This window comes from Lygodium microphyllum, chromosome 29 (assembly GCF_053477565.2).
Source record: "Lygodium microphyllum isolate KBCC chromosome 29, Lygodium_microphyllum_v1.1.10, whole genome shotgun sequence".
In the NCBI taxonomy this organism is placed as follows: domain Eukaryota; kingdom Viridiplantae; phylum Streptophyta; class Polypodiopsida; order Schizaeales; family Lygodiaceae; genus Lygodium; species Lygodium microphyllum.
Genome location: NC_141163.1, coordinates 72642240 through 72667302, shown reverse-complemented (window position 1 = coordinate 72667302; position 25063 = coordinate 72642240). Strand labels below are relative to the sequence as shown.

The 25063-nt window shown below is 43.4% G+C and overlaps 1 protein-coding gene across 1 annotated transcript in view; it reads left to right on the top strand.

Moving 5' to 3' along the window:
* Positions 1 to 24320, top strand: part of LOC148010787 (uncharacterized) — a 28852-nt gene extending 4532 nt beyond the window's left edge. The window contains exons 2-3 of the mRNA XM_087671921.1: positions 23045 to 23193; positions 23635 to 24320. Coding sequence (XP_087528047.1) covers positions 23045 to 23193; positions 23635 to 23779 — 294 coding nt within the window. The 3' untranslated portion in view covers positions 23780 to 24320. The remainder of the gene's footprint in view (positions 1 to 23044; positions 23194 to 23634) is intronic.
* Positions 24321 to 25063: the final 743 nt, after the last annotated feature.

Sequence of the window (25063 nt, the reverse complement as noted above, 5' to 3'; positions counted from 1 at the left end):
TAACAACCCTAATGTTTAAGGGCTGTACTTTGTACTTTCATTACTTTTTGGGTTATCATATTGGGAGTCATTGTGTCTTCACTCTTATACTCTCTTCAGCGCCAATTGTGTACTTTCAACTGAGCTTCGATCCTCCATATCTCACATCTAGTATTAGAGCTGTGGGTTAGCTCCAGCTTCACTGCGTCACCACTAGGCCGGTATCATCTTGCTAGTTAGCTATTGGTCGTTCGGACTTGCAGCTTCCACCACTAGTGCAATCACCTACACCACATGCAAGTCTGCCCCTAGCCCCAACTGCACTTGTCATAGTGCCACAATTGCTTGCTATAGCTCCCGTAGCTTGGATGTCGCATGCGCCAGCTGCCACCAATGTTGTTAGCTCCAATGCCCCCGCCACGAGCGCAAGCTCTATTGTGCTAAGAAATGCACTTAGCCACTTAAACATCCCCAAAACATGCTTATTTTAGGCTTATTTTAGCCAAAACCCTAAAATGGGGAGCGGATCAAGAGAGTTAAGTGGGAGAGGATCTAGAACCCTAATTTTCTATAAATTGGCAGCCAGCCCTCCACTCTTTCCTTAATCTCGTTTTTGCAGGTTTCAGGTGTTACTAGTTTGTTGCCCACACCCCGTTCGCGGAGGACATCTCAGCCCTTGCTGTCCATCACTGTTTCCTACAGTCAGGTGCTTGTTTCCAGTCCTTCACACGCTGATTGCTGCTGTTTCTGCCTGGCGACTGACTGCTGGTCATCTGCACTGCTGTTGTACAGTCTGCCACGTTAGCAAACTGCTGCATTTGCAGACCCCAGCTGCCACCCTGATAGTTTTCTCTCTCCTGTTGCAGTCGCTGCAATTTTTCTCTCACCTGTCACCAGCTGTCGTCTGCAGTTTTCTTTCTCCTCACAGCTGCGTTTGGCAGTTTTCTCTCTCTACCTGCTGTGCCTGACAATTTTTCTCTCAGTTTTCGCCAGCCTCCACACTGCTTGCGTTCTGTCGCCAGCCTCCCTTTATAGCCTGCGTTTTCAGCACACTCTCTCTCTAGACTGCAGTTTGCATCAGATCCAGCTCACATTGCTGCATTTGCTGGTGTTCGACATCCGGAGGCTGCCTTGCTGCGATTCGGGATCCGTTCAGGCGCCTGTTTCCAGCCCTCCACACGCTGATTGCTGCTGTTTCTACCTGGCGACTGACTGTTGGTCATCCGCACTGTTGTCGTACAGCCTGCCACATCAACAAATTGCTGCATTTGCAGGCCCCAGTTGCTGCCCTGACAGTTTTCTCTCCTGTTGCAGTCGTTGCAGTTTTTCTCTCAGCTGTCAGTTGTCGTCAGCAGTTTTCTCTTTCCTCACAGCTGCATTTGGTAGTTTTCTCTCTCTACCTACTGCGTTTGACAGTTTTTCTCTCTCCTCAGTTGTCACCAGCCTCCATATTGCTTGTGTTTATTGTCTATCTCCCTCTACAGCCTGCGTTTTCAGCACACACTTTCTAGACTGCAGCTTGCATCAGATCCAACTCACATTGCTGCGTTTTCTGGTGTTCGACATCCGGAGGTTGCCTTGCTGCGATTCAGGATCCGTTCGGAGTACGACACACTCTACAGCTCATTACCCCTCCCCTGATCCTTGAGATACAGGAGTTCGAGGTTCAGTATTCATTTGCTGCATAGTGTATTTGCTGCATGAGCATCGTATTATTAGTAGTCATATCATTTCATTTATTCATTGTGTTCATTGTCTCTGAGTTACCCTAACCCTAACTGTGTTTTTTTATCAGTCTATGCTTTGTCGTACGGTTTCTGTTTATGCTTTTGTGTCAGGGTATTTTCTTTATTAGCTCCACTTGGTCAAAGCGCCCCCCAGGTTTGTAGCGTTGCCACCGCTTGCTCTTGCAGCTATGCATGCCTTTTGGCCAGCATCTTCTCGCTCCTCTAGGTCGCTGGTGCTCCTTCCACCTCCTACCACCTTGCTTGTGAGCTTTGCTTGTCAACCGCCAAGCAACTGCCACCTCTGCCAGGTCCTTCAGCGCGATCCAGCTCTTGTCTTAGGTGACAATTATACTTTATTAGTTTTTTATTTGCAAAATCCAAGCTATAGCATGGGGATTTTGCCCGAGGAGTGCATTTGTGCTCTTGGAAGTGCTTTTGGGCACACACATTGCAGCAATTTCTTGGGATTTGGGCCAAAAAATTTGGGGCTTTTGGGTTTAGTGTAGACATTAACATATGTACTAAAGCTTCAATCTGAAATAGACTGAAGTTGTGCATTTTGGACAAGAAAAATTTGGGGCTTTTGTATTGGTTGTGTTACTAAGCATTGTTTGTGCATTGGATAGCATGTACATTGGATAGTTTTGACAGAGTGTGACACAAATTTGTCAATTACAACGTGGTGCATGCTGCAATTTTTGGAAATTTTCAGATTTCTTGGTTGTTCCAGCTTTAGCTCTTGCTCTTGTGCTCTTTGAAATAGTGACATTTACTATGGCCGATCAGGGACAGAGTGATGTATTCACATATGTATCTAAGGAGGATAGATTGGACGGCAATAATTATTCTCTATGGTCTTTCATGATGAAGAATGTACTGATTGCAAAAAATCTTTGGGATTATGTTAGTGGTGAAGAAGTTTATCCTAGAGTTGTGGCTCCTATAATATCTCCTCTAAGAGGAGGTGGTCAAATGCCCGCTCAACCACTTCCCCAAAGATGAGCATCACAAAAGACTTGGGACACACAGGATGCTCAAGCATTGACATTGATTGCATTATAGGTTAGCGGTCTATAATCCTGCATATACGGTTTGTAGCTTCTTCATGCGAAGCATGGCTTGCACTTAAGCAGATGGTTGCTGGAAAAAATGAGTACGCATCTCTTTCTTGAAGAAAGAGCTTGAGCATGTGAAGATGGATGAAGGTGATTCCATGCATGATTATCTTAACAAAATTCAGGACTTGTGTATGTAGTTAATGAATGTAGATGAGTATTATTTGTATGCACAATTGATCTCTACTACTATGAATTCTTTGTCGCCCTCTTCTTTGGTCTTTCATATGGCCCTAGATTTCACCATGAGAATTACTCTGCAATCACTTACTTTTCTTCAGTTTGTTAATTTGTTTCTAAAAGAAGAGCAAACAAAAAAGAACAGTGAGGTGGATGTAATAGCCTTTGAACAAGCTTTTATGGTGATATAGAAGGGAAAGGGCAGCTAGTCGAAATATGCTCTGCAGAGTTCTGGAAGTTCAGGTACTTCACAAAGCAACAAGAAACAAGGGGCACACAAGCCAAGAAGGGCAAGTGCCACTATTGTAAGAAGCCAGGTCATTACATCATGGAATGTAAGAAGCACATTGCCAAGGAGAAGAAGAAGAAGTTAGGGATGTTTGTTTCTGATGCACCTTCTATTGCTATAGAGTCCGCATCTTTTGTTGTAGACCTCGATCTTGCAATTATGGCTCTTCTTGGGTTGATAGAGCACTTAGCTCTACTAAGGATGGTAGCACTTGGTTCTTTGGAGTTCTGGAAGTTCAGGTACTTCACAAAGCAACAAGAAACAAGGGGCACACAAGCCAAGAAGGGCAAGTGCCACTATTGTAAGAAGCCAGGTCATTACATCATGGAATGTAAAAAGCACATTGCCAAGGAGAAGAAGAAGAAGTTAGGGATGTTTGTTTCTGATGCACCTTCTATTGCTATAGAGTCCGCATCTTTTGTTGTAGACCTCGATCTTGCAATTATGGCTCTTCTTGGGTTGATAGAGCACTTAGCTCTACTAAGGATGGTAGCACTTGGTTCTTTGATAGTGGTACTTCTATGCACATTACATCTCTTAGGGATATGTTTTCTTGTGTTATTGCAACTCCTATTAGTAAGTTTGTGCAGTATGCCAACAATGCATCTTACCTTGTTAGAGGTGTTGGGGAGATTGCTTTGAAAGCCATTGATGGCTCTACTCTTCGTTTACAGGATGCGTTATTTGTGCCAAGCATAAAGAATAATTTGTTGTCCATTTCTTCTTTAGCAAAGTGTGGTATGCAAGTCACATTTGATGATACCAAATGCATCGTCAAGGATAAAGAATTCTTGACTTTGGTTTTGACTATCACATTATGTCATGGGCTCTATGAGTTAGATGCCTATTCGATTGATCAGGCAGTCTTTTTAGTATCTACTCTTACTCCTGCTATGTCACACACAGAGTTATGGCATGCTCGCATGGGGTATGACAACTATGCTAATTTGATGCTTATGCAGCGTACTCAAATGCTAAATGGCTTACCTCTCTTGGGGAGACCTTGTGAGCATATTTATGAGAGAGACATTTTGGGGAAGATGCATTGATTCTCGTTTCCTCGTGATGTTGCTTTTAAGGCAACCGCCAGATTATAGAGTGTGCATTCAGATGTATGTGGATCTATGCAGACAAAGTCATTGGGTGGATTTTATTATTTTGTCACCTTCATTGATGACTTTACTCGTTTTTGTTGGGTCTACTCATTGGTGAAAAAGTCAAAGGTGTATGGTGCAGTTTTGGCTTTTGTTGCACTTGCTGAAAATCAATCTAGTTGCAGGATTAAGACTCTCTGTTCGGACTGAGGGGTGGAATACATGTCTTCATTGCTGAATAATTTTTTGAAGCAGAAAGGCATTGTTCATTAGTACACTATTGCACATACTCCACAATAGAATGGGGTTGCGGAAAGGAAGAATAGATCACTCATGGAGATGGCCAAATGTATGGTGAAAGCTAAGAGTTTGCCACATGGCATTTGGATGGAAGCAATTATGTGTGCTTGTCATGTTTTGAGCAGGTGCCCTACCAAGGCATTAAAAAATGTCATGCCTTTTGAGGCTTGGAACAGCCAAAAACCTTAAGTTGGCCACTTTCATACTTTTGGGTGTCTAGTGTATGCTCATATTTCCAAAGTAGTAAGAAAGAAGTTGGACAACAAGGCTGTCAAATGCATTTTTGTAGGGTACAATAGTGAGAGCAAAGGGTATAGACTATATGATCTTGTTTCCAAGAACTTTGTCAGTAGGGATGTGGTTTTTGATGAAAAATTATAATTATCCCTTGCTGGTTTTGATACATATCAAGCTGCAAATGAAGTGTTTGAAGGGCTGATGCCCATTTCTATTGGTGATACAACTAGACTTTCAGTAAATGAACACAATGTTCAACTAGGTGCTCCATTGAGCAATGTAGAAATTCAGCTTGTGGCTGATCTGAATATTCAGCAAGATGTTGAATTTGAGGTTCAGCAAGAGCTTGTACATAGTTAGGAAGCTAGGCAGATGCCCAGATGGTACTTGTAGACTATGAAAAATAGTCATTTGGATGCTCCTATTGCTGGTCATACTAGAAGACAAGCTCGTCTGCATGGTCATGCTAATACAATGGAGTTTATTATGGCAACACACACACTTAAGGTGAGGAGCTTGAATGTTTTTGAGGATGCACAACAAAGTGTGCATTGGATGGCAGCAATGCAAGCTGAATTTTATTCTATCATAAAGAATCAAACATGGGATTTAGTGACATTGCTTGTTGGAAAGAAAGCCATTGGCACAAAGTGGGTCTATAAGTCGAAAAGAAAAGTGGATGGATCCATTGATGAGTATTAAGCTAGACTTGTGGCCAAAGGCTACACGCAAAAGAAGGGCATTGACTATGAGGAGACGTTTGCTCCTACATCTTGTATGACTACCATTAGGTGTATGGTTGCTTTGGCTGCCCATCATGATTGGATAGTGCACCAACTTGATATTAAGATTGCAGTTATACATGGGGAACTTTGAGAAGAAGTGTATGTAAAGCAGCCCATTGGTTTTGCAGTTACGGGATCCGAACACTTGGTATGCAAGTTGAAAAAGGCTTTGTATGGTCCAAAGCAAGCTCCACGAGCTCGATATGCAAAAATTGATGCCTTTTTACTCAGCCAAGGGTTCATTAGCAGCCCATTAGAGCCTACTCTTTACGTATGCAAAGAGGGGGGATTCTTGCTGGTCATATGTCTTTATGTAGATGATCTTTTGCTTATAGGGGCACATATTAATCAGCCTTCGGCATTCAAGAAAAATTTGCAACAAAATTTTAAATTGCCAGATTTGGGGCCTTTGCATTACTATTTGGGCATTTAGTTCATTCATGAGGCTAGAGGCATTGGATTGTCATAGTCCAGATATATTGGTAGAATCCTCGAGAGGCTTGGCTTACAAGATTGCAAGCAAATTAGTACATCGATGGAGATTGAACTCAAGCTGTCTTAGCATGATGACAGTGATTTGTTTGACATCCATACATATGTTCCAGCAGTTGGATGTCTCATTTATTTATGCAATACGAGGCTTGATATTCAGTTTGCAATTTCAGCCTTGAGCAGATAGATATATGCACAGCCGGTGCATATCACATTGGCAAGTTGTGAAGCGTGTGTTTCGTTACTTGCAGGGTACTAGCACTCTTGGATTGCTTTATACCAAGGGAGAACCATTGCAACTACATACTCACAGTGATTCAGATTGGGTTGGTGATTTTGATTTATGTCACTCTACGAGAAAAAAGTGTTTCTTTCTTGGCTCATCTTGCATCTCTTGCATTATCAACAAACAATTGTTGGCTGATCTTGATGTATTTGTCACTGAGCCTACTTCTTTGTTTACTAATAGTCAAAGTGCCATTGCAGTGGCATGAAACCCAGTGTTTTATGCACACACGAAACACATAGAGATTCGCTATCACTTTGTCACAGAGAGGCTACATGCAGGAGATATTAGCTTTGTTTATTGTCCTACCACCAGTAATGTAGTAGATATCTTCACCAAAGGTCTTTCTCATGACAAATTTGGAGCATTTCGCAATGCTTTAAGTTTGATCTTCTGTGGTGAGATGATCCTTGTATGCTAATCACTTTTCAATCTAGGGGGGTTTGTTGGGTTTGACTCATGCCTATGCTCATAGAGGATTGTTGATGATCGCAGTAGAACAGTGGGACACTTTTTATTCTCCTTATGAGAGGTCTTTTCTCCTAGTTATAGTATCTTCTATTTTATGTGCTTATGTTACATAGTTTGGACAGTTATCCTATTTTACACCTTTCAGGTGTGAATGCACATTAACAATCCTAAGGTTTAAGGGTTATACTTTGTACTTTCATTACTTTTTGATAATTGTATTGGGAATCGTGTTGTGTCTTCACTTTCTGACTCTCTTCACTATCAACTGTGTACTTAGCTGAGCTTCGATTCTCCATATCTCATAGATCAAGTTGATAATAATGGCAGCACTGAAAATGGAGGAAGATGATGGACACGAAGTCAAAGTATGCACTTGCCAAAGAGAAGACACAGGAATGCTAAGAACCAGCTAGCTCAGCCAACTAGGGGCTATATATAGCCAAATATCTTAAAAATTGGCCAACTTGCATTTGAGGGGGCTGACCAGCATTTAATACTGGAAGAATGTTACAGGAGTATAGAAAAATCCTGACAAATGTGGACAATGTGCAGTAGGTAAAGTAGACTGATGTATGTAGAAATTGCCTAGGAAATGCACACAAAATTCCGATTGGAGGAGAAAAATGCATTGAAGGGCAATGAAGTGGTTGCTCTATTATGAGCTACCGCTTTTGAAGAAATGCTCGAAACGCAAAAAATGCAGAATAATTGTATGATAAAGCATAGATTGATAAATGCATAACAGAGTTAGGGTTAGGGTTAGGGTAACTCAGAGATAGTAAAGAGAATGAATGATAAATGAATGAATAGTGAATATGCTATGCTCATGTAGCAAACACACTATGTAACACTATGGAGTGAATACTGAATCTTGAACTCTCGTATCTTGTAGATCAAGATAGAGTTTATGAGTTGTAGAGTGTGTTATACTCCGAATAGATCTCAAATTGTAGCAAAGGTAGCCTCCAACACTAGTAAATGCAGCTAAGGAAGGCCGAATTTGATGTAGATGGTAGTGTAGGAGAGAGAAAGACAAAACGTAGGCACTTGAGGAGAGAGAAAAATTGGGTGATAGCTATTAGGTGCAAACATAGCTTGTGGAGGAGAGAATATCAAGGTAGCAGCCAAAAATTCTAAACGCAACTTGTGGAGGAGAGAAGATTAGGGCGATATCTCGAGACTGCTATCGACAACACCGAGTGTTGATGTTAGCATCAAATGCAACACATGGACCATAGGTGACAGCTCTAGGGTACTAGACAAAGACTTAATTCAGGCAGCGGATGGTAGTAGATGGTTGGGGGAAGCTTTGACCGTGGTGTCCTTCGTGAACGGGGTGTGGACAACAGAGATACAACTCTTGAAACTTGCAAAAACGAGATTGAGGGAGAGTGGTGGGTTGCATGTCTATTTATAGAAAGTTTGGGATATCAAAATTAGTTTTTTGCATGTGGAACACAGTAACTCTATAAGATCGTGTTTTTTCTTAAAAAATAAGGTGTTTTTAAGTTAACTAAGCATGTTTTGGGACTGTTTAAGTCGAGCTAATGCATTTTTAGCTCAACACCCCCTCTTAGGCCCAAAATTTAGCTGTGAGAAATAAATCCTTGATATAGAATTTTCTTTTACGCCAAGGTGTCCCATCCCAAAGTAGCTAGGGCATCGGGCAAAGGGTGCATGTTGGTTGCCTAATGGCCTACCGAGATTACAAAGGTGATGGTGATCTTACCGAGAGAGCCCAAGTGATCACCCCAAAGAGGCTAGGGTATCGGACCAAGGATTTACGTCGGTTGCCTAGGGGCCTACTAAGTTTTGCAAAGGCAGATGGAATTGACAATGGACTTTTTTGTGTTTTCTTTTTTAGGGCTTTTTGTGTAATTTGTTCCAATAGATTTAGCATTAAGTGATGGTTTCAAATTAGTTTTTGTTCCATTGAGTCACTGTGCGACAAGCATAATAATCTCACATACTACTAGGATAAGTGCTTAAGGATACCTTTGTGTGTGTGTGTGCACCAATCATATGGAGAATATGTGGAGAGTCCCTGTATAGGTAGAGAACCACTCACGATGAGGGGTGACATGAAAGGAAGCACGTGAATCGAGAATCCAGGTATGCATGTCATCATTTGTATCTGCAAGTAAAGCATGTGCACTAAAGTGTGAAGAGACAAAGAGTACGTCACTCCCACTATCACTGTCATAAGTGACTACATTTACCTCTTTGATTTTTACACTGCTTTTCTTAGGCTGACTGTTCTTCTTCTCTTCCTTGCTATCATCTGTCGTCTTACCCTTTCCTTTCTCTTTTTTCCATTTGCAGCAGTCATGTTTAAAGTGACCCCTCTTGCCACAATGATTGCATTCAACATCTTTGCCACTTGATTTATTGCATCCCTTGCTATCATATTTACCTTTTTGTTGTGATCTATTCCTAGTATACAAAGCATTAGAAGACTTACTGGATGCATTATTCTACCGATTCATTTCTTCCATGAGTAGAGCACTCTCTATATCAGCATACAAAAGAATCGCATTTGAATTGCTCATAGTAGTCCTGAATGTATCCCAACTCTTTGGTAGAGTACAAAGCAAGAAAGTAGCCTTAAATTCCTCATCAATCATGAACTTCAAGGCAACCAACTGGTTGAAAATAGAGTTAAACTCACTCAAGTGAGTAGACATTGCTGTATTCTCTTTCATACGCAAATCCATAAGCTTTTTCAGCCAATACACTTTGCTTGCAGCACTTTTCTGTGCATACAATTCTTCCAGTTGAGTCCATATAGTATACACAGAATCCAAACCTTCAATGTTAAACACCAAGGCATTAGAAATTGATAGCTCGATGGTTGAGCATGTAAGCTCATTTAACTCATCCCACTCTTCTTGTTTCATGTCCGTGGGCCGTGGGCTTTTCCCCTTTGGTTTTAATCGGCTTTGCCTGCTTCTTTTGCAACAGGATATTGTAGCATTGTTTTTGCCAAACTGCAAAGTTGTGTGCTCCTTAGCTTCAGCCATGTTAAATCTGTCCAGTACCTTTTCAATGTACTTTTCTTGAGATAAAAACAAGTTTTGCATTCTATCTCTACAAATCCTCATGCCCAAAACATGCTCTGCATTCCCTAAATCTTTCATGGAGAAAGCTGATTTCAGCTGATTTTTGAGAGCATCCAAGCTAGTCTTAATTTTCCCAGCTAGCGACATATCATCCACATATAAAACAAGTACGATGGGGTTGCCATCTGTATCCTTTTTCATGTACAAGCAATGATCTGCATGACTGTGTGTAAACTCATGAGATAGCATAAAGTGTCAAACTTTTTGTACCACTGTCGTGGTGCTTGCTTTAGTCCATAGAGGTTGCGTTTTAGTTTACACACCATCTGCTCTTTTCTAGGAACTACAAAGCCCTCGGGTTGTTTCGTGTAGATTTCCTTATCAATGTCACCATGCAAGAAAGGTGTTTTTACATCCATTTGATACAGCTCTTAAGTCCAATACAACAGTGAGAGCAAAAACCACACGTAGAGTGGTCATCTTCACAACAAGTGAGAAGACCTCTTGGACGTCAATCCCTTCCTTTTGTGCATACCCTTTGGCAACTAGTCTTGCCTTGTGGAAAGATGTTAGAGCTTCACCTTTAAGTAAAGTTGGAGATATAGCATCCTCGAACTTTGACCAAGCTCCTCCCATCGCGTCGCGTGCTACCCCCCGCCTCGACTGTCTCGCCACGCCACCCTCACTCAATCACTGCCCGTTACCCTGTCACGTCGTTGCGTGCCGCCATCGCGCCGCCTTATACTTCGCTCCTCCCTCCCCTCCCCCCCTCAGTGCGCTGCCTCCATCCGCAACCCCGAACCCGTTTGCTGTGTGTTGAAATAGAAGCGATCTCCTCCCTTCGCCATTGATTCCCCACCCTCCAAGTTGCTCCCTTGATCTGCAGCAACTTCCCTCCCCTTCAGGTAGCACTGCGACGTGATTGGTAGTCCTTGTAGAAGGTACGCGCAATGGAAACCTCTGGTTGGATGCCAACACACTCAGCAAGTGTCCCCCAGTCAAACACCTTACGTGTTGTCCTCTCTGAGGAGCAGCTCTTAGCCGTCCGAGCTAAGTAGTTGGAGCTAAAGGAAATAGTGATTTATGGTCAGGTAGTAGGACATTCCCCAGCTAGGGCCTAGCTTCGGGATTGGCTTCACTCCACGTTGCACATCGGCACAGCGCAGATCGTGAAGGTGGTCTCAATGTGCCAAGGGATCTTCATGGTCCGGCTTAGTTCGGTGGACGCAGCTCGCGAGTTACTCGCCAGTTAACCATATGCGTCCATGAAGGGGGTCATATACATGGTCCCTTGGTACAACAGCTTTACTGTGGAGGCGTTTGCACTCCACAATAGGTTTCTCCGGCACCCAGTCACCCTTCTTTTCCTCGGCTTGGTGATAGAGTATCGCCAGCTCTAGTGAAAGACTTTGGTCGGCTCTTCGGCACTATCCTCCTTGCGCCCTTCACAGATGCAGTGACAGCGACAAGAGTCTCAAAGGTATGGGTGGCAATGAAAGTAGTTAAGAATATCCCATAGTTCCTAGAGATTGAGGCAAGCAGACACTCCTTTAGGCAGCAGGTCATTGTGACGGGGCAACCAGGGCAGTGCTTGCGTTGCCACGACTTTGGGTATCATGCAGTAGGTTACACGCGTTTCGGAGCCAATGTGGCTCTGTTGACAGGCCTGCAGGTGGATGCTGATGGCTTTACATGGGTCCAAAGATGACAGAGAGGGAAATAGCAGGGGGGCGCAGCCAGTGTCTCAAACCCAGCCTCGACAGGAAGTAGAAGGGTGCGTGACGCCCCCTCGGCAGAGCACTCCACAGCCCCCCCTACTTGCCCCACCTGGCAAGACCACATCCCCCTACATCCACCACCCGTGCCACACACTATCTCTCCTGAGTCCCCACACCCACCGCCCTCCACATCCCATGGCTCCTCCCCCTTCCCCCCCCCCCCACACACACACACACCTCGATGTACTTCCGTTCATCCCACCATTCCTCGATCATCCTCCCCCCACCACCTCCTGTACCGAGCATCCCCCCTGATTTGCACTTGGTTAAGGCGATCGCCCCCAGACCCACCCCCCCTTCGCCCACAAGAGGTGATGAGCCACACACGCCTATATCCTGTTCACACTAGCAGTCCTCCCCTTCCCATACAACCACTAGCTCATCCACCCCTGCCGCCTGTCACATGTTCCCAAGACAGGCACACGTTGCCACAGGAGTTCTTCTGCAGTGGCCAATGGTCTCACTTGAGAGTTGCGGAGCGCGGAGAGTTCCCACTATCTCTAGAGGTGGGGATCTTCGTGGTTCGTAAGTCAAGGAGGAGCAAGGTCCATCTTCTAGCACCACTGGATGGACCAAACTATGCGTTTTTTCTTCAGTCCTCTCACTCAGGGGAGTGGACGACGACACAGGTAGAGGAAGAGTTGAAGAGTCAGGTGGCGGACTACACCTCCCAGTGGATGGGAGAAGGACTAGCATTGTTTGCACAATAGTGGCCTAGCTGCATGATGGACATTAACTGGTGGGCTGGAGCTTAGGTCCCTCACCCCAGCGTTATCTTTCGAGCCCCTCCACAGTGGAGGGGTCCGAGGGATGCAATCAAGTGGCCCCTGGCACAGGCGGCCCGTTTCTACCAGTACATAGAGTCTCAACTCTCTGCATGGCTGATAGATGCATTGATAGTACCACCTGGAACTTCTATCACCCCTATGGTCCGGCCGAGGGCCACCATGGGGGAATGGAGCTCGCCATTCAGACCAACGGCAAAGCGCACCTGCATGCCTCATAGCTTCTCCTCGTCATCAGCAGCCTCCACACCGAACAGATGCCTGTTCGGGCAGTCACAGGTTTCCTTATGAGCTTACACCTTGCATCTTGGAATGTGAATAGCCTCCACTACAGTGGGGCACGTGGTTCCAAGAAATTGATTGTTTGACAGGAGTTGCAGCTTGCCCTGGCCGGACGGATCGATATCTTACTTCTACAGGAGCACAAGCTCACCCTCGCCCAGGCCTAGCGGGTAGGGAAGGTACTCCCAGGCAGCTCGCACGCTTACTGGGAGCACGCCATAGGTGCCCATGGTAGGAGTGGAGGCATGTGCACCTCTATTGGTCCGAGTCTTACCGCTTGTGTTTGAGACCACGAGACAATAGTGGCAAGGAGGGTGCTATGGATCAGATTGGATATTAGGGACTCTGCCTTGGAGTCCTCAATATCTATGCCCCTACGGAGGTTAGGGCACGCAGCAGGTTCTGGGTACGGAGGTTAGGGCACGCAGCAGGTTCTGGGTGGAGATTGCGGAAGGACTCCCAGAGGTGGACTCCTGGATTGTTGGAGGAGACTTCAACAACCTAGAGGCTTTGGAGGATCAGCAGGGCAGAGGGAGAAACTACTAGGGTATGGCCGGGGAGGAGCAGGAGGCATGGGAGGTGTTTCTACTGGCAGTAGGAGCACGCGATGCTTGGAGAGACCTTGCCTTCCACAAGAGGGAGAGGTCGCTGGACTTCTCTTGGGGATACAGACGGCTAGGTGGAGCCTTGCTGGAGCGGTTGGATAGGTTTTATGTGGGAGAGTGGGGAGGCTCTCAAGGAGGCCAGATTGGGCAGTTGGCGGGGCACCATGTTGTCTGATCATTGCCCGGTTCTCCTGACACTAGATCCCCCAGCATCTGCCCTAGATTCACGTTCTTGTCGGATCCTTGACTTGAGCTACAGGAGGGAGGAGATGACGAGACAGATAGAGCAGATTTGGACTAGAGAGTGGGGCAAGAGGGGCCAATTCGCAGAGGAGGTCGTAGAGGCCCTAGTTGGGTCGAGCAGGATTTGCCAAGAGGCAGCCATACAGGCCAGGCAGCAGAGCTGGGAGGAGGAGAGAGCACTCCGGCGGGACCTTGCAGCCATGCAGAGATTATTACAGGTGGCACCAGCAGATCCTGCTCTCCACACACAGGAGGTGCGTGCGCAAGCAGCCCTTGCTGGCCTAGAGGACAGGTGCTCTGAGTTCTCTTTCCGCACCTCAGCAGCTTTCTAGGCGCGGAAGGGGGACACGATGTACAGGGAGTTTTTTCAGGTACACCAGCCTCGCACCTCAGGAGAGCAGATATGCAGCCTCCGAGATCAGTATGGGAGGATCTGTTCTAGCCCAAACGAGGTGATGGAGATTGCCACCGACTACTATCGTCGCCTCTTCTAGCAGGAGACAGCCTCAGCTAAAGAACAACGATGTAGACAATAGGTTTGGGATAATATCTCGTCCCTTGTCATAGAGGAGATGGGACGCTCCCTCCTAGCCCCCTTCAGAGAGAAGGAACTAGAGGAGGCTTTCCATACACAGGATGGGCAGAAATGCCTAGGAGAGGATGGCCTCTCTAAGGCTTTCTTCACTTCCTTCTGGGAAGCGGTGAAGGACCCCCTACTGTTGGCCTTTCAGGAGATTTGCAATTCACGACAGATGCTAGGGAGTCTATCGGCAAGCCTTATCAGTCTTCTCCCCAAAGGGGGAGACCGGTTGCAGCTTTCCCAGTGGAGATTGATCACCTTACTGTCAGTGGCCTATAAGACACTGGCAAAGATGATTGGTAGGCGACTACGCCCCTTGCTTCCAGACATCATCCATGACACACAGACAGGCTTTGTCCAAGATAGGAGCATCCTAGACAATGTATTCACCTTCTTTGAGGCGACAGAGTGGCCCTAGTACAGTGGGCAGAGACTGGCCGAACTACTCTTGGATTTTGAGAAAGCCTATGACAGGGTGGATTGGGATTTTCTAGAGGGCACCATGGTGAGGTTGGGTTTTCCCCAGGCTTGGATTTCCAAGGTCTCCGCACTTTACAGATCGGCCATCAGTAGGGTTTTCGTAGGAGGGAGGCGAGGGGAGGAGTTTTGGCTGGAGAGATTGGTCCTACAGGGCTGCCCTTTGGCCCCGTTCATGTTCCTTCTCTTTGTAGAGGCGATGTCTCACTTTCTCAGGTCACGTGTGAGCAGTTTACATGGCCTGCGACTTCTAGTAAGAGAGGAGACCGAGTTGTTAGACTTAGAGTATGCAGATGATACAACGCTTTACATAGAGGATGACGAGTTGATGCTGGAAAGAGTGAGGTTGGCTCTTGAGGTGTTCTGTTCTGCAGCGGGAGCGAAAATCAACTGGCGAAAGTCGGTTGGTTTCCTCACAGATCCGAACTCTAGCACGGAGTGGGGCGTCCACCTGGGATTTAGATGGGTGAGCAGAGGACAGACTGTCCGGTACCTAGGGTTCCAAGTGGGACTCGACATCACTCCCGCCCAGCAGTTTCTTCCAGTCCTCGATTCTATTCGGAGGAAGCTGACCCATTGGAGCACGGCTCGCCTCTCACTAGCCGGTTGAGCCCTGGTAGTTAACCAAGTCCTCCTAGCGACGGCCTGGTACATCGCCTCGTGTTAGTGCTTCTCCTCCTCCTACGTAATGCAGCTTCGCCGCCTACCGCGGAATTTCCTTTGGTCCGGTTCAGATGGCTCTAGGGATTCCAGGGCCAAGGTGGCGTGGGCGACCATTATACGACATCAGTCAGAGAGAGGGCTTGGGATCATAGACCCAGAGTATCAGAGTATGGCCCTCCTGGGCAAGCTAGTTGTCTACGGCCTCACACCGGGAGGGCAGATCTGGAAGGCCCTATTGCAGGAGGGTCTTCAGGACTGTAGACCGAGGCTTGGCGGTGAGTGGAGGCCGTCCCTGAGATGGATCTTCACGTCACCCCAGATCCCCCACCCCCAAGATCACCCTTTCTACGCAGCTTGCTCCGTGTGTGGCAGGGCCTCCGTAAGGCCCTTATGTCCTTGAGATTGCACGAATGTATCAAACTTATGATACCATTCACGCGGTGCTTATTTCAACCCATACAAGCTTTTATTGAGTTAAAATACTATCTTTACTTGCCCCTTGGTCACAAAACGTTTTGGCTATTGCATATATATGTTCTCATGCAAATCACCATCTAAGAAAGCAATCTTTATATCCATGTGTATGAGTTCCATATCCTCACATGCAACCAAGCCCAATATGGTTCGCAAAGTAGTCATCTTGACTACAAGAGAAAAGATCTTGTAAAAAATCCCATGTTCTTGCTTGTACCCCTTTGTAACAAGTCGTGCTTTGTACTTTGGGGAGGAAATAGAAGTGGCTTTCATATTGTAAACCGATTTGCATGGTAGGACTTTCTACCCTTTTGGCAAGTGCACCAAATCCCAAGTACCATTCTTCTTTAGAGATTCCATCTCTAACAGCATAGTTTTATGCCATTTCTTGCTGTCCATTGCTTCCTTGAAGCATGATGGTCCACCACAATCTCTCAACATGACATAATCAGCAACATAATTTGCGCCAGGAACAAATCTCTCTAGCGGTTTGGTATTTTTGGTCAACCTACAGACCCAATGATCAGTGTTTGCTGGCTGTTCAGCTTGCAAATTTGCACTAGCAGCTTGTTGTTCAAATTGTGCAGCATGCTGTCTTGCTTGTTCCAACTATTATACTGGCACATTTTCTTGTTGAAGTCGTGATATAGCATGGGCAACTTCCTGCTATTTAATTTCAGCATCATTCCCTGCATTTATAGGGTCATTTACAGCAGGTATTTGTTGTTGTACAGTAGATACTCTTTGCTATCCTATTGGTATCTCTTCTCGGAATACAACCCTTCCAACTTCCTCAGTCTTTTCGGGTTGTTTATGCATGCGATCTTCTTGAAATATAATGCTGTTGTTACATACAATTTTCCTTTTCTCAAGATCCCATAATCTATACCCCATTTCACCCTTGTCACCATATCCTAGAAAAATGCATTTACATGACTTTGGCTCCACTTTGTTGCTTTGTTGCTTACGTATGTGCACGAAAAGCCTTACAACCAAATACTTTGAAGTGTGCATACAAAGGTGGCTTGCTCGACTACACTTCTCCTTGAGGGACTCTTCTCTCCAAAGGCTTGTTCAATGATCGGTTTATCAAGTTTTCAGCTATAAAAACAACCTTCGCCGAAAATCCAGGAGGTAATGCAGTATGAGACAACATGGTATGAATCTTCTCCTAAATAGTCCTATTCATACGCTCTGCAACACCGTTTTGGGGTGGATAATAAGGGGCAATGAGCTCCCTGTTTATCCCTTTGTTGTCACAAAAGGCTTGAAAAGCTAATGACACATTTCCTAGCATTGTCAAAGTGTAGACACTTTAATGTCTTGTTGATCATATTTTCAGTAAGTGCTCGGAATTTTTTAAACTTATCTAATGCCTTGTCTTTACTACGGATCAAATAAACCTATCCTTTGTGTATGACCTCATCACCAAATGTGATAAATTATTTATTTCCCTCTAAAGACAACCTTGGCATTTCACATACATTTAAATGTACCATCTCTAAGGGCGAAGATTTTAATGAAAGAGACTTTTTATATGATGTTCGAGTTGCTTACCAAATATGCAATGATCAAAATCAACATACCTCAAACACGGCAAATAACCTAAACAAAAAAGCACTTTTATTCTAGTTTGACTTATGTGTCCCAATTGGCTATGCTACAAGGACACACTTGCATGCTCTATTTTGATGACAACACGATCATGCACACTAGATACATATAATGGATACAAAGTATCACTCTTAGAGCTCTTAGCAACAATCCTAGATCCCTTACATATCTTCCGTTTGTCATTCCCAAAAGTGGTGTGATAGCCTTCATGATCTAGTTGTCATGTGCTTATCAAGCTCTTTTTGAGCTAGGGTATATGTCTCACATTATGCAAGGTGAATACTGAACCATGTTGAAATACCAACTGCACACTGTCAATCCTTGCAATGTCACATGCATAGTTGTTTCCTAAGTAGACAACACTATGTCTACCACCATGGTAGTCAGAAAACTACTCATGATGTCATGAAAACATGTAGTTTTGAAACCTCACTTAACATGTGGATTAATTTTTAACCACATGGTTAAGTAAATGTTGCACATGTGAGGTGTAACTAGGGTTAGAATAAATTTACGAGCTTGAGACCTGAGGAAATTACAGGATGTTAAATGTAAAAGTTGTTGTAAGTTATGCGGCACGTGTACTTGGTGGTATCTAATGCTAGTTGTTGGCCTAGGTCATTTATTTGGCTATAAGTGTCATGGTGGCACTAGAGAAGTGGAATTTAATGGTACCTAACACCAATGTGATGGTTAAAGATGGTGTAGAGATACTCGGGAATGAAAGTGCCTAGCCAATTTATTTATTGGCGAGTCAAGTTATTTTTCAGGGTACTAAAATAATTATTAGATTAATTTTAAGTATTAAAAGACAAAAAATTAATATTTAATTATGGGTAATATTGAAAAAACCATTTGGGAAGGCTGCCACTTGTCTAAAATGCCCATACAAGATTGAAAAACGTCACTCATTTGGCTATAAGTGTCAGTTAGTGAGACTAGTTGTTAGCCTAGGTTATTCATTTGGTTATAAGTGTCAGTTGTGGTGACACTAGAGAAGTGGCATTTAATAGTACCTAACACCAATGTGATGGTCAAAGATGGTGTAGAGACACTCGGGAATGAAAGTTGCCCAGCCAATTTAATTATTGGCCAGTCAAGTTATTTTTCAGGGTTGAAAGATTAAAAATTAATATTTAATTATGGATAATGTTGAAAATACCATTTGGAAAGGCTATCTCTCGTAAAAAATGCCCATACAAGATTGAAAAACGTTTTTAAAGGTTGAAGAGAGGCATTTGAGTGGATTCAGCCTGCAAGAGGGAGGGAGGAGATGATGTTGGTCGTATTTGTAGCCATTGGAGGACCTTTTGAGGTAGCTAAAGGTAGGAGAAGACCAATCAACAGTAGACGACAGCATCTACAAGCTGTTGAGACAGTGTAGCAGCAGTAAATGATTGATTTTCTTCAGTTCTTTACATCTACAAGCTGTTGAGACAATGTTGCAATAGTAAGTGACATATTTTCTTCAATTCTTTGCGAAGAAAGTCTGAATTTTCTCTCTTCTCAACATTCTCTCTCATCTCCTAGCTTTACTCCAAATATTACAGCATTGAGATTACCAAAGGCTGAGAAATTTCAGATATCTCTGGTGTAAACCCTAATCTGCAGTAGAAATTAGGGTTTAGCAGCAACCTCGGGAAGCATGCCAAAAATTGGAAGCTCCAAGACTTGGATTCAACAGGGATGAAGTTGTTTTTAGTGAAGTTCAAGTGGGGGGAACCAAATCAATGAATTTGGGGCATTTTCCATTTCCATCAAAGCGGGTGAAGGCCAATTGATTGCCTGAATGAAGGGACAAATCAGATTGAAGACTTGTTGGTCATTTTGGACAGCAAGGGGAGTTGGAATACCGAAAGAGTTTGGGAGAATCCCATTGTACATCAACTTCTTCAATAATTAAGTTAAATAAATATCGAAAGGGGTGCTAGTTTTGGGGCCAACAGGGTGTCCAATGTCCAAGATTATATGGTAAAGTGTGCATTTCATTTTTGTGAATGTGTTAGTTGCTGTAAATAATGCTTAATCAAGCTATTTACCATCCTATCCAAGGAGGAAGGCTTGTTGTACGTGATGTGGTGCCCCATGGAATGAAGCACTTGAATCAAGAATCCAAGTGTACATGTCATTATCAGAATCTGCAACCAATGATTGTGTGCTAAAAGAAGAAGCAAAGAGTACATCACTGCCACTATCACTCTCGTGACTGACTACATTGACTTCCTCACTATCTTTACATTGCTCTTCTATGCATGTTGACTATTCTTTTTCTCATCTTTGCTATCATCAGTGCTTTTGCCCTTGCCCTTCTCTTTCTTTCACTTAAAGCAATCTCGATTGGAATGCCCTTTCTTGCCACAATGATGGCACTCTACATTTTTTCCACGAGATTTGTTACATGCTTTGTTTTCAGAATTACCCTTTTGTTGGAATTTGCCTCCAGTATGCAGTGCATTGAAAGACTTGTTTGCTTAATTATTTTGCATGTTTAGCTCTTCCATGAGTAAAGAGCTCTCCACATCTAAATATAATAGCATGGCATTGGAGTTACTCCTTGCTATCATAAAAGTGTCCCAACTTTCAGGCAAAGTGCATAGTAAAAATGTTGCCTTGAAGTCCTCATCAATGTGGAATTCCAAAGCAATCAGCTAGCTGAAAATAGAGTTAGACTCATTTAAATGTATAGGCATGGTTGTACCTTCCTTCATATGAAGGTCCATTACATTTTTCAACCAATAAACCTTACTTGTTGCACTTTTGTGAGCATATAACTCCTCAAGTCTTTGCCACATATCATAAGCAGATTTCAATTTCTCTATGTTAAAGAGCAAAGTGTCTGACACTGAAAGCTTTGTGGTAGAGCATGCAAGCTCATGTAACTTATCCCACTCATCTTGATCCATGGTTGCTGGTTTTATTCCTTTTGTCTTTATGGGCTTCACCTATTTCTTCTGCACCAAGACATTATAACATTGCTTTTGCCATAATGTGCAAAAGATTGCTGTTATCACTGCTGCCAGCCATAATTTACAGCTCAGCAGTGACTCAAAAGTCAACAAATGTAAGCTCAATTGTCACACGATTGACCAAGGTCCAAGGTACAAAACAAGTACCAACTAGCAATGAAAAACCAAGTAATTACAGAAATTTCATTTGCAAATCAATTTTCAGTGTCACAAAATGTGCACTACAGCGCACCACAAGTAATTGCAGTTGTGCCATGAGCTAATACATCAATTGCATGAGAAAGCCCCAAATTTTAGCTGCAATTTTTGCTCCAAATTTCCACAGGCTCAAATTGCATCAATAGTGACACCTGAGTAGATTCCACAATCCAAATTTGCCAAATTTTCACAAATTTTGCAAAAGCCCCAAATTTTCCTGGGGTCCAATATCCTTCAATTTGCATAGAAATTACATCAAAAGTACATACCAAGACCAAATTTGACACAAATTTTGCAAATTTTGCGAAAGCCCCAAATTATGCAGGGTCTAGTGTGTCAAAATTTCAGGAAATTTTACATGTCCCATTGCAATTTCCCCAAATACATGAAAAGCCCCAATTTGTGAGACCCGAATGTGTGCAAATTCCACAAATTTTACTCAGCTGAGTAAAATATTTGGACATATGCCAAAAGCCCCAATTTTGGGGAGTAAATGCATGCCCAATCTTTCAGATTTTTCGAACTATGCTTACACGCACGTGACAGCCCGCCAAAAGTTACCAAGGATAAGCCTTTGGAAAATAAAACGTGAATTTTTTGCTTGAAAAGAAAACCGTTGACTGTCAGGATGCTGCCCGCAACCTGCGTCGAACTCACCTGACTGCCACTGTGACACCTGCACTGGACTGCGACTGATTGTGACTGCGACCTGCTCCTGATTTCGACCTGCCACCTGTGCCTGGTCAGCGTGACCAGTGCCTGCACCCTGCGTGATCTGCAAACTGCCCCTAGTGACCTGCACCTGGTCAGAACTGATGGTGACAGCTTGAACAGCTTGAATGGACTCCGGGAAGCGGGCTTGCAATACTACGGTCTGATACCAGTTTCAAGTGACAGGTGCATAGGAGATGCACGATGTGTGGACAATACAGTTGTACCTGTTTTAGGTTTTTGTGATAGATATATGTAAAGTACAGGTGGTAAGGGTGTGTTCACTCCTGAGCATGTATAAAAGGCATGGTGGTCCTTTATTCTCTACAGCTAGTTAATTGTTAAAGCAAGCTTTTTTACAAGCTTCTATGATATGCCATTCCCTTGCATACTCAAATCATTGTGTATCAGAAAAGGCCTGCACTATGTCATTGAACCCTATCGTATGATACACTTAATCATGTGGCAGCTTGTCAATCAAATTGTTAAAGCAAGCTTTTTTACAAGCTTCCATAATATGCCATTCCCTTGCATACTCAAATCATTGTGTATCAGAAAAGGCCTGCACTATGTCATTGAACCCTATCGTATGATACACTTAATCATGTGGCAGCTTGTCAATCAAAGAAGTGATCTCCAATGTCCAGGCAAAGACCTTGCCAATGTTCTTTGTTGTGCAAGGGGTTGTTGGTCAATAACTGTACCCAGAAAGTATATGTAGCCTTGAGATAAGCCACCTATTGTCAACTGTTGGGACTCTACAATGCCATTAAGCAACTTTGGACATGTAAGGTGACCATAAGTACCATGTCAGGCATATTTGGAGATTGCATTCTTGGAAATCTTGCACAATAAGTCTCTTTTTGGAAGAAATGGGGAATGGGTTCAAGTTCCTTTGTTTATTTCTTACATTTGCAGCTTAAGGTCATTTCTCTAACCTGCCCAATCTCAACCTCATCTTTGTTTCCATCAATTGTTTGGTAGAATTTTCTAGGTCTACAGTAATTTTGGAGGACTGTGGATGTGGTGGTTATTTCTCAGCTATAATGCTTTAGCCATGAACTCATTTCGTCGGGTTCTCCATCTCGCTGATGATGGTGGGAAAAGGGAAGTGCCCCTTTGAAGGAGGGGCCCATGGAACTGGCTGATCAGCCTACCAATGCGGTGAACCTTCTGTCAATTGCTATGTGGCATGATGTCTGCTGACTGTTGTTATACCACTACACCTGCTTGTGCCTGACCACCTGCACATGCATCCTCAAACCCATTGCCTGGCTTAATACATTCTCCCCCTAGATGTTCTCAGCTGCACTGCACCCATCTGAATCCATGAATGTGCCATCAGCATGATTGCCAGGACCTGAATACTTAAAAGTATTATCACACAAGCCAATTTTCATGCAGTGGTCTAATAATACTTTGTCTTTCTACATGAGGGTGATGGCAATGAAGTCTTTCCCAAGTGTTCTAAACTGAGTTGTTATTATGCGGCTGGGCAAATTGTATTTTGTTTTAGTCTCTAATAAATGAGATTCGAGGATATTTTAAGCTGAATGCAGCTACAGTGTAAGTTTAAAGTTGTTTATGCAGACATTTACTGAAGCAGACTGCTGATTGGCACTTTTACCAAGTCCTGTGCTGTCATGATTTACAGATTACATATTGGTCTTTTCATTGGAAGAAGGGAACACCTTTTGCGGAGGACCAAGGAATTTACAACAAGCTGACGTGGTGGGAGCAAATGGATAATGGAAGGCAACTAACCCGGAACAGAAAGTTTTTGATGGTAGTCCCAGTGGTCTTGTGAGTCGAGGATCCCGTGCCTTCTATTTTCTGTTTTGACATTTGTGCCTGAACTGTAGATAGAGAATATTTTGCTGCTTAGGTTTAATTTTCTGCTGATTCAGCATACCAATATGTTCATATTTTTGGGCAGGCCTGCAAATCTAAGGACTTATGTTTTCTAATATAGGATTCTCTGTCAAGTCTGATTGTTCCTTACTGCAAAGTTAGCATTTCTGTGTATATTTTTCTTCTTAATGTTTTACTTGTACAACTCTTACAAGATCTTCAAAGGCTGCATTCATGTGCTGTGTTGGGTTTTCTTAAATATGCAAGATCATATGCAGTAGGCCTTTGTCCGCAATGTTTTCCCTGAGTTGTTCAATAGTCTGCTATTATGTAAATTCAATCTGAATGATTTGTGTACATGCCTGAAAATTATTGTGTGGTAATTTATGGCAGATATCTGATTGCTTGTCACACAACAAATTACAGCAACCCTTGGCTTGTTCTCAACACACTGGCTGTTTTTGTGCTGGTGATTGCTAAATTTCCAACCATGCATAGAGTGAGAATTTTTGGCATCAACTCCGATTATCCAACCTGAGACGTGTGTTGCAAGCCTTTCTTCTGCCAAGCTTGCCTACTCTAGGTAACATCATCCCGAGGAGTTTCTGCACAGATAATGGTTTAACAAATTCTTAAGCAAAAAAAGTTTCAGTGGATCAACTTCATGTGCTGGTATTGTTGAAGGTTTGGCGAGTGAAAGCTCACTTATACATGAAAAGTAACTGGAGTCCAATGTAGATGTCACACACTTTCCTAATGCTCCAGTTGTGAATAAATTTTCAAATTACATCCTGTTATACTGTATGGTAGCTATTGCACACTTTTCTAATTCTCATTTATACTGTGGAATGAGATGATAGCAAGGAAGCAGTTTCTGTAGAGATGATATACATTGCGCAGGAACTAGATTTAAAATTTATTTTGTTACTACCCATTGCAAAGGGGCTGAAGAACTTTGTTTGCTTAACAAAGGTTTATTTGAAGATCCTATCAGTCCTTCTGAACCTTCCTACAGGCATGTTTGAAGGTTCTGACCTCTCGACTTTTGCTTATATATATTGTCAAATCACTGTTTTGTCGATGGGATCTGGCACAGTATTTATTATGTAGTTCCATGAGCAATTAACTAATAGAATTGTCAAATCACTGTTTCGTCCATGGGATCTGGCACAGCATTTATTACGTAGTTCCATGAGCAATTAACTAATAGAATTGTCAAATCACTGTTTCGTCCATGGGATCTGGCACAGCATTTATTATGTAGTTCCATGAGCAATTAACTAATAGAATGTTCACTCTCAGTGCCTTGCCTTTATGTGTTTTGTCTAGAATTAGGTAAATGGTAACTACTTTTAAAATAATGAGTGCAGGAGCCACACTTCATTGTACTGGGCACTTATGCTGTGCAACGAAGTCTTCTTTTCTACTTATCATATTTCTATACAAGGCCTGCAATCTATCAGTTTCTTCTGGATTTATGTTTGCAATTATGGTGATTTGGGGTTTGACAAGGCTTTTTAATGGACAAGCTTGATGTGTTGTGGACTGTGCTGTTTGAAAAACTGTAATGACTACTTGCATCAAAATGTAATTCTTTTAGGAGTGATGCCTTTGACTTTTGGTAGCTGCTTTGATCATGTAAGCATATGTTTTTCACTAGCACTCCAACGATTTTCACCTGGTACAATAGGGAGTATATTTTTCTAAATTGTTTGTTATGTAGGTCTCATAGAGGCTGCAAAAGTGCCATTAATGTTGAAATTGCAGTGTCTTGACTTGAGATCCTAGCCAGTGTGTTGCACTAGAAACATACATGAAGTAC